The sequence below is a fragment of the Pinus tabuliformis genome, chromosome 2_2, assembly GCF_031772625.1.
Source record: "Pinus tabuliformis cultivar Carrire ecotype Pingquan chromosome 2_2, CPIR1, whole genome shotgun sequence".
Taxonomy (NCBI): Eukaryota; Viridiplantae; Streptophyta; class Pinopsida; order Pinales; family Pinaceae; genus Pinus; species Pinus tabuliformis.
The window spans coordinates 253,484,016-253,495,108 of NC_142300.1; the positions used below are offsets into that span (position 1 = coordinate 253,484,016).

At 35.6% G+C, this 11,093-nt stretch overlaps 1 protein-coding gene across 1 annotated transcript; it reads right to left on the reverse strand.

The window, feature by feature from the left end:
• Nucleotides 1-2,612: 2,612 nt before the first annotated feature.
• Nucleotides 2,613-3,870, reverse strand: LOC149192246 (uncharacterized). The gene is made up of 2 exons (XM_089406347.1): nt 3,460-3,870; nt 2,613-3,303 (listed from the first exon to the last, which is right to left on the reverse strand). The coding sequence occupies exons 1-2, from the start codon at nt 3,639-3,641 to the stop codon at nt 2,901-2,903; spliced, it is 585 nt and encodes a 194-aa protein (XP_089262473.1). The 5' UTR covers nt 3,642-3,870; the 3' UTR covers nt 2,613-2,900.
• Nucleotides 3,871-11,093: the final 7,223 nt, after the last annotated feature.

Genomic DNA, 11,093 nt, shown 5'->3' on the forward strand with positions numbered 1-11,093 from the left:
TATGATTTTTTCATGCTTTCTTGATTTTTTTTGCATAGAATCTTTTTTGAGCTTTTGTGCTTTCTTGACTTTCCGTGATTTCTTGATTTTCCATTGTTTTGTTTTCTGGTTCAGATCAACGGTTGAAAGTGTTTCATCTTATCTAACGGATCAGAGTAAAAGTATTGACGAAAAGTTGATGCATAAGAAAGACCTATCAGCCTAATTATAAATTAACATTATTCAAAAATAAAAATCAAGTATAAAATATAAAATTAAATTAATAAAAAATTTGTAAAGACAGTAATAAAAAATTTGTAAAGACCGTAAAAATGTAACCATTAAGTAAAGTGTTATAGGACGCATTGTTCTATTGTCTTCCTCAATTCTAACCCTCGTATCGCCTGAAACTCCAAAAAAAACAATCTATTTCTGTTTCCTCTCGTTTCGAGAAGCAAACTTTATATTTATTTATTACATTTTCCGATAAAGCAGATTGAGTATCACCGATAATTTTAACCAAGATTCCTATACAATATTTCAACTATAAAAAGCCTAATTAGAGTGGAACACCGACTCTTACATCATCCAAGAACGTCGTAGCACTGCATGGTAAATTGTGTCTCGAGTTTTTCAAGAACGCCGACACAACAATCATCCTGAAAGATTGTGGATTGAGAACGCCATTGCCCTACTCTGAGTGAAGTTTCTACATTCTCTAGAGAATCGTTCGTTTATAGTCATCCGCCGATTTACTATGTTACCAGAAACGAGAAACGGGAAACGAAACGAGAAACGAAAATGGTACGAGAAACGGAGTTTGGAGGTTTCGCACTCTAAGAAACGAGGAGAGAGAAAATGAAAATAAAAATAAAAAATACAGCGTTAGTTTCAATTTTCAATATAGTTTCAACTAAATTTCCAGCTCAAATGTTATTAAAAACCTAAATAATTTAAATAAGAAACTGATGCTTAGCAAATTGACTATTAAATATATACATTCTTATGCCTCCTAATCAATTAAGTGTATACATTTTTATGCATTTTGCGCCTTCAGCTAATTATTGTTTCCTTAAAAAAAATTCCAAATAATTAGATATATATATATATATAAACAATAAATAGAATTTGCAATTAAATTAGAATAGTGTTTAAACTATGAATTTTAACTATATATATGTTAAAGGGAAACAAATCAACTAAAAAATGGACAATAGTACAGAAATGATCAACTTTCTATATACTTGGCATAACCCTCTAAGTTATTGAATGAATACATGAGTGAAATCTACAATAAAGAGTAAAAATACAGGGCTGAGAATGTGAACTACCACAGGTGGAAAATTTCCCATAAAATATATGCACCGGTTAAGTAAAATAACCATAAAAAACGGCGTTTCCATCTGGTTTCCGTCTGGTTTCCGTTTCTTACAAGTTTTTTACGGGAAACGGTGGTAACTGTCCCGTTTCTGGTAACATAGCCGATTTATGGCATACATTTCCATATTTAGTTGCTGCGCGCCATTTTCTACGGACTTGGTTTTCCTCACATCTCGAGCACTTAACAGGGGAACACGCTACGATTACGAGTAGAATTGAAATGAAATTATTTTAACCTCCATTAGGTCAAAAAGAAGTGTCACAATAATATAAAGACTTCTGATTTCTACATATAATTTTGTGAAGTTTTACAATAAATATTATAAATTTCTAGCTAAATAGATTATTTTAAGAGTGATTTGTCAAAATATTTATATAACTTAATTTAACTTTCAGAATATCTATATAACTTAACTTAATTTTCAAAATATCTAGGTAACTTCCTTACTCATCAAAATATTTACATAACTTTCTCTTTAGCAATCAAAATATCTACCAAACCTCTTTGCAGTCTTTGAAGGCCTAAGCAGGCCTGGAATTTCAAATCTACTTTGCCTGTCTAATGAAAATTTGATGACGTATTTGCATTTTTCATGCCTTTCATTTTACGTTCTAGGAATGAGTGTCCACTTCCCTTTACCTAGAAAGTCTCTTTCAACTACTCTTGCATCTCAACTTTCATTAATCTCCCTCTAAGAATATGTATTTTCATACCTTACTCTGATCTAAATAAAATAATCACAAAATTCGTCAGGCTTAATATACTATATTAAAATTGGTACAAATACAATAGATTTATATAGAGTTTTTTGAATTTATTGCAAAGCTCTTAAGGACTGCAGATGAACTGACAAACTTATTTAGAATTCATGATGCAAGTGCAAAGAATGTACCCTATTATATATATTTTGACTATTTCAATTCAAAACTGGAAATCATTTTGACGAGTTGCTCCTCTACCAGAGGCATCAAATCTGACGTCTGAAAATTTTCGGTAACCCTCAAATACATTTGAAATGCTATAGGACTTCAAATTCCAGGGCTGGGCCGAAGGCCTCGTTCTGAAAGGAAATAAACAAAAAAAAAATGAAATAAAAAGGAAATAAAGAAAAATAAATTAATCATTATCTCACGCTCTCTGCCACCCGATCTATCTATAAAGAAGATACAGTGCATTAACGCTTACCAATGAAGAATGTTCATGATAACTTCTCTTCTGAATGAAATTTCCACTACGAGACACTTAAAATTGATTAAAAAAAGAGAAACTACGGCAATGATACACCGGAACAAATTTCTTCGTTGAAATGGAGTCATCTACATATGTAGCGAATATACCTGACAACCAAAGCATTAATTAAATAGAGAAAAAACTTGATGGAACAACTCATCAGCTATGTATATATAGCACAAAGAAATCTAGCTTATTTAAATATGTACCGCGCATCCCTTTAGTGTCTGACAAAGAGATATGATCATGTCTCCGGCCCAAACATATAGCTGATGAGAGATTCCGAAGCCCAAAAGAAAGCCTAGTTTTATCAGCACAGCACGTCTGAGAGAAGCTTATACCGACGACCCAATCCACCTTTGGTAGGGCTGCTCTGAGAACGAGTACGGGGCACGTTTCTGGAGCTTTCACTAGACAATTCGCAGTCTTGTGTGGGACTCGACGGCTGCTTGCTGCCTCCAGATTTGACACGGAGTTTATGCGTGGGCTTAGCATTAGCCTTCCTGAGTTTCTCAGAGGCTACCGATGCAGCTTCCTTCATAGTGCTTGCTTCACTGGCAGCTATCTCCTTGATATTCCTACTATCCATTTCCTCCAATTCAACATTTCTTTTCTGTCTCTTATTTTTTTCCTTTTCTTCTAAGTCGAGGCACCAGTCACATACATTTAAGCCGTCTGATTCCATCTGATCAGAGTACAATTTGCTGCAATATCTGCAAGAGTGGTGGCATATGCACAAACAAGAAAAACAGTGTATCATATGAAACCCATGTCGATAAAAGAACACTAGACGCTATGATTCCTGAAATTGCTGTGGAACAGAGACTCACATGTGTTGAAATCGAAATTGCTGTGAAACAGAGACTCACATGTGTTGAAATCGGTGGTTGCATCTTTGGCATCTGAACAAGCTTTCCTGAAATCCAACATCGCCACACATGCAGCATTCTCTTCCCTTCCCTAATTTCTTAGTATTATTTCTATCGCTGCAACATTGGGTTTCATTTGCTTTGAGATCCATACTACTCGAGGGCCAGCTATTTTTCTCCATGGATGCATGCACCTTGCCCAATGAACCCTCACTCTTAATAGGAGAGATACATTATGTTTGCTGAGGCCGTCCGTGGATGCCTAAAAAGATCGAAAGCGCTTGGAAAGTTCTCAGTCAGCATCTCTGGAAAGGTCTGGACTCAAACAGAGCTTGCTACATTGGTACGGTGAAAGAAAATTGTGGATCCATTACCGGTCAATATTCAGAAGGCTTCAGGCATCTGTATCCGATATTACCATGAGGAGTTGTCTATAACGCGACTTTTTGAAAGCCTTTCCGGAGGATTTTTCCGGTCGAAATCCGGCAGGAATTATTGGAATCGCAAGTTTGATAGCTAGTTTCTGCACAATGAAAGCGTCCCAGGGGTTTTTCAGGGTGCTGAATCCAAATATGCAGTTAAAAAACCATTTTAACTGCAAGAAATCAAGATTTGACCTCAATTTCTTCGCCGGATTCTGTCACCGGAATCTTCAAAAAGTCGCATTATAGACAACTCCTTAGCATGATATGCTTCAACCCAAAGCAAAAGAACGGACACGTGCCTTGCTTCCTGAAGCAGGACAGGACAGATTCATGGTAGGCAGTCAACTTTATGAGAGCGTTGTTATACGTATCGGCAAAAGCTGACACAACATCCGTTCCGGAGAAGCGAAGGTAAGGAGCAGCCAACTTCTTCTGGTGGCTGCATCATGTCATATGGGGTCCTCTCACGTTCGTAAATCGATAACGAAGTCTACCCCGGGCCCGAACTTCGATTCGTACATGTGGTGGATGCGAAGATTGACACAACAGGTTGTGGTAAAGGATCTCGTCTAAGAGTGACCAAACAATCGCTTCCTCCGCTTTTAGCCATGTGTTTGCAACTTTGCTTTGGTTGAAAGGTGGTTGGAATTTCAAAACAGAATCACCGGTTAAATTTCACCGTTTTCATATTTTTTCGATTAATTTCTTAAAAAAATTTAACTGTTTTGCAAAATTTTGAACTGTATTGGACTGTTTTCTATCTTTGGTTGAAACTGTATTCCCAGTGCATTTCAATTTAGAAAAAAATATTATAATTTAATTGTTTAATGAGAATTTTTTTATAATTTAGTTTTCAACTAATAATTAGCACGGGTTACGGTGGGTTGTATCTATGAAAGCAACAACGATACTTGTAATTACCAATTTGCAGTTTATAAAGAAAATAATTTCGATATGTTAACTTTTTTTTTAATCAAAGAATACCAATTTTTATCTAAATGAAAACAATTTTAAAACATAAAAATATTTTTCTTTCCGAACCTAGTTGTTGTTAACTTACTCCCTTAGATCCCAGGAACATCGGCTCTTACCCAGACACAATTTTAGGGCATAGAAATACATTTCTTTCCAACTTAGCACGTTACGTATAAATATATCCAATGGAATTGGGTAATATTACAAAGCGTATCGTGAAAAAGGCAGAACATATCGTGTTGGTGGATCTGTTTGATTTTAAATTCAGTCTATCCATGAAATTGGTTCACGAAGTGGTATTTTATGAAAGTTCCACCCCTTTTTAGGAAAGGAGCGCGAATTTTCAAATACTAAACCAACCATGCCATCATACCAGTTCTCGATTTACGCTGTAAAGGTCCCATGTTTGTTGTTATTGTGTTGACAGAGTACGCTGGGGACAGATCTTGCAATTCAGCGACTGAGAGAATTATTTGGTGCAACACTTAATATATCCTTTTCTACTGCTTAATTTTCACGACATAATGAATACATTCCTGTACAACTTTGATGGGGACCAAAGTGGAAAAAAAAGTTGTCCCGAGAACTTAACGTAAATCATACACGACATCTACATGCCATTATGGGCAGAGTACTTGAGTCGGTGCGTCAAGCTCTGTGAGTCTGGCCGTTTTAGGTTTTATTTCGAGCGGACATGACACATACACTACCCCTGAAAATACTAATGGTATGGATGGACGGGAACTAGGAATAAACTAAAATTGTAGAAATTGGATTTCGTTTTTGGTGATAATTTTAAGTTTCAAACCGAACGTCTACCATTGTATAGAGGTGTCTATTAATAAGGGGCCACATTCAATTAACAAACTCATTTTATTGGAATTGGTTGGAAAATGTAACAAAGTTTCATTGTTTTGTGTTTTTCAGTTTATCATTATTATTATTTTTTATTTTAAACTGTTATATCATTTTATTGAAATTGGTTGGAAAATGTAACACAAAAGTTTTATGGTTTTGTGTTTTTTTTTTTAATGTTAAAATAATTATTATTAAATATAAAAATGCCACACTCTTGGATATTATGAGCGGAGGATAATCTATTTGCTCCTTTTTATGTTTATGATCTCGGCATGGATACTGTCGTTTAATATAATGGTTGCTAGAGGGGATATTATGAGTGGAGGATAATTTATTTAATAAAAGTAGAGGATACCACATTTTATTTTAGCATGGATATTGTGTTATAATATAATGGTTAGTAGAGGCATTTTATTATGGTCATTTCATCTTTCTTTTTGTGATTTTTTTAACTGTGCAATATCACATCAACTGGAGTGATAATAGTCTTGTATCAAGGATGGGAATATCTGGTCTTTTATGATGAGAGTAATCCAATGTCATGACCATTATTATTAGTGAGATCTTGTTATGGATATATTTTATTTGATCTAATCATTTCGCTCATTGTTTCTATATTTTTATGTTATTTGAGATGGTTCTAGCTCCAACTTAACTATTTCTCCCATTCTTTTTTTCTCTCACTTCTTCTGGTGGTTTTCTTAAGGATCCTATCTCCACCTTCTCACTTCCCCTCTTCTTTACAACCTCTCGTCCTCGCTGTCTCCAACCCTCTCACTCTTAGTTCCCCAATGGATTTAGTGGGGGTTAATTTTCATTGTTCTAACCATCCTTCTCATTGAATTATTTCTCAAGTCTCCCTTGATGTTCTACTATGCTTTGTTAAAACCACTCAAACCCCATCCTAGGTCATGATAGGAAATGGTTTCCTCGTAGCACTTGTGCCTATGCCAATGTGGAGGCCTCGGCTAACCACTATTGGGAATATACCATCCAACTTGCTTGTGAAGAAATCAACAAGGAAGAATAAGACACAATGGTTGAGCACAGACTCTTGTCAGGCATTAAGGTTGAGGAGAATGTTGAGAAATAGGTGTCTCATATAGACAACAATTGGTCCCAATAATCTCAATATATTCAAACCATGCTATTTAATACCATACTGGGTAAAGTTTTGGTTGAGAGAAATGAAGTTAAAGAAGAAATTATGTTATGCGTTAATATGTTGCACCAACATATTAATTAGATAAACAACATTAGTGATAAAGTTGATCCAACATCAACTCACACCCACATGGACATCCTTTATTATTAATTGTGATAACTTTATTTAATTATTTAATTATTAATTTTAGAAGAATACACATGCCTGATAACCTAATAATAATGCAATTCCATAGTTTTATTTTATGACTGAATATATTTTTCAACATTTATGATTTTATTTACCTAGTCATAGATGAGAAGAAATGGACATATAATGCTTCCTTTCTATTAGTAACATTGTTTGGTCAATTCAACGTCCTTGAATTGTCAACCAAGGTGTGTAGACTGATGAAGTACAGGTGGCACAATATGTGCTTAGAAGTTATTCATTAGGTCATTATGTATTTTTTAAGATCTAAACCTAAGATGGAGGCGGTGTTTGTCAATTATATTAGTGTCATAATTCTTAGGGATATTGGTTAAGTTTCCTAGGAGTTAATCTTTATCTAATTAGTTTGTAGATGATGTGAGAGTAGTTTTACTTGTATTAGATTGTTTTGGGATTTTTGATTCTGAATCTTTATGCTACAGCTTATAATTCTCTAAGTGAAAAAAGAAACTTATTCTATCTGCTATGAAGAAATACTGTTTGAACTCAATTGTTTAGAAGAGAACTTCTCACTCTTTTACTTATTCAATTTTCACTCAAACAACATAACCCAAGCAACATCTATATTATGAATTGAACACACTTCAATTATGCCAAATAATAAGCAAATAAAAGGACCATGCTATACCAGGTATAAAACAAATTAAATGACAACCTAAACTAGGTATAAATCAAATTAAAGTTCTTATGTAAATAACAACTCGCTAGTGAAATTGTTATGCTGCATTGTCACACAAAACAGAGCAATTGGAGAATTAAAGGAAATCATATTGCAATTGATTAAAACTTGCCACTGTTTGTAGGGGCCCTCCACATAGCAGTTCAGAGCTTCCAATCAACACAATGCTTGTACACAAAAACCAATTCTATTCACATGGAATTCACAAACTATTCACAATTATATCATTCGGCACGCACCCAAATCACAGTGCGGCCATTAGTTTTATAGCAGGTCTCTTGGCATAACTGTATGAATAATTCAAGCCTAATATCTCTATCCTATCTAAACTTATATCGCTAAACCATCATATTGCAATTTCGAAAGAAAAAACATAAGGTTTCAACTAATCTCGGGTTCTGTTCTGCGTTAATCCGACGGTTGACTTTGAATTTGACTGCGATCTCCTACACTTCTTTTAGCAAACAATTTCGAGGGGATAGGAGGGGATCCATGAGGGAGCCATCCTCTATCCATTTGCACCCTTTCCTGCTGACCTAGAACTCTAGAACCTTGCAAACAATGGAGACAACTGCAGAAACCTGGATTAGCCGCGGAAAGATACTAATTTCGTAGCCAATTGTAACTTTAACAAAACAATAGGGTATAAAGTTAAATATGAACAAGAAGACATATTATTAGACTTAGTTACCAGAGAATCCACAATAAAAACCATTTTCTATTAACGTTTCAAATCCCAACTCGGATCCATCATCAGGACTTTCTTGAATGCTATTAGTAGAAGAGCTTAATTGGTCTGCAACTCTTCTTGCTATCTTCACTCTAAATTTTTTGAGTAAAATAATTTCACTCCATGTATCCCCTCCATATAGGGAAACGATTATGGATATAAGAGATCTGTGGTATATATCTTTAGACTTAGTTACCGAAGAATCCACCATAAAAACCATTTTCCGTCAACATTTCTAATCCCAACTGGGATCCATCATTAGGAATTTTTTGAATGCTGATAGTAAAAGAGCTTAATTGGTCTACAACTCTTCTTGCTATCTTCACTCTAAATTTTTCGAGTAAAATAATTTCACTCCATGTATCCCCTCCGTATAGGGAAACGATTCTGGATTTAAGACATCTGTGGTATATATCTTTAGACTTAGTTACCAGAGAATCCACAGTAAAAACCATTTTCCGTCAACGTTTCAAATCCCAACTGGGATCCATCATCAGGAATTTCTTGAATGCTGATAGTAGAAGAGCTTAATTGGTCTGCAACTCTTCTTGCATACCTTCATCAAAACCTGGTAGATATGGATTTAGTTAGGTGATAAATATATAGGAAAAAGAGAGGATCATTAGGCAAAAAGGATGCCATAGTAGGACAATCTTTGGACTCTACATTCCCCCATACTGGAGATGTTGTATGTCCTCATACACTTCTTCCTTGTCATTCACTTGTGCCTCTTGTTTATCATCTCCATGTTTCACTGTTTTCTTCTTTTTGGCAGAGATCGACATTCTAGGCCTCCTCATTAGAATTTTTTACTTTAAACTGATAATCTCTCTCTGCATAATTCTGTTTTCTTTCTTTAGCTTCTTGTTTTTCTTATACCACAAGCTTAGATGTAGTGTCAGATTGTCAATCTTTGCCATCTGTATCTCACTATGTGTCTTCAAGGCTTGATTCTCATTTTTGAGATATTGATTCAGTGTTTCTAGTTCAAAAATCCCCCGCTTCAATATTTTTGAGGCTGATTGTTCATTTACCTAGTTGCTTCCTTCTCCAGGGCTCTGAATTGTTTCCTTTGTTGTTGTCTCCTTCCTTTCTAGTGACTCTATATAGTCATATATTTCTTGCTGAGCGGGGTCAATTCTCGGACTATGCATTGGGCTTATGGTTCTTGGTGATGATCTCGGTGACCCTGTTGGAGAATTTCTAGGGTTTTCAATTGGCTCATCTCCTATTGGCTCATCCTCTGTTGGCTCAATCTCTGTTGGAGTATTCTTTGTTGGCTTATCTTCAGTTGGCTCATTTTCCTGAAGATTAATATATTCTATAGTTTTTGAGGTTGTTTATGGAATCATGCTCAACCTCATGCTCCTCCGCAACCCTGGGGTTTGTATTTTCTGCACTTTCCTCCTTTTATTCTCTGATTTTTCTTCGAGATGATAGGTCTTAGTTTGTGAGAATCCTTCTTCACCTAGGCTGGCTTTCTTTCTTCTAGGGTTTCCCCTCTTCATTCTCTGCAAAATCTTTACTATAGGCAGCTCTTCTTCTGTTACTTTTGTCTGAGTTTGAGGTGCTTTTTCCTTTATCATTTCTATGGTTCTCTTCCTCCCTCTGAGGGCCCTGCTGCTACTTGTTTTTTCTGGGGATTTTTCTTCAAAGTTGTTCCTCACTAAGATACTCTCCCAGTTATCCCATATACTTTGGAGATGAAATTAGACCAATATTTTTACTAGGCCATGATGATACGTGGTGTTTTCTATGCATTGAATTTTCTTCTGAACATTTGCAAACATTTTCCTGAGGCTATTTAAGAGGAAATAGGGGAGTTTCATTTGATGATCCTCAAGGAAGTGCATCATCATCCTAAGATGATAAAAATACATTTTCCCAAACCTACCCTCACAAGTGATAAACTTCTGAAGCACAAGTAATAAGTTTCTCCATTTGTTTTTAAGAGAAGTGATGGGAATACCTTTTTTGTAGACCGTAGTATCCATGTTCGGATTCTTGAGGAAGACTTTCCAGTCCTCGCTATCAATCCCTCTGTTTTTAAACCATTTTTCTCCATTCCTTGGTAGCTCTGTAGCCTCGGCAATCATAGACTCTGTTACTGTGAGATTTATGTCCACAATTTCTACTTCAATTCCATCGAATGAGCGTGAAAATGTCTTGCTCACCTCCTTGTGGAAGCCATTAAATTTTGCAATGAATTGTAGCCACTGTCTCCTTTGTAGCAACTCCCTAGTTTGTGGGTATCCCTCCAGGAATTACTTCCCTACTGGCTCAGTTCGAACAATTATCCCCATTCCGAAGGATGATTTGCCTTTTACCTTGACAGGAAAATGGACCTGGTAGGGTTTGCTACCTGGTTGAAAGATGGAGTTGTTATGAAGGTTCAGAGGAGTGTAAGAATAGGGAAGAACAGATGGGTTATCATAAGGATTATGGGAATGAATCTGACAGTTAGGCGCATTCAAACTTATGATTTGGTAATTAATTTTGCAGATTTGGCATAAGGTTGTGACATGAATTTTAAAGTGGTGGCATATGATATCTTGTTATGCAACCATTACCCTTAGGTTCTAATGATTGCAC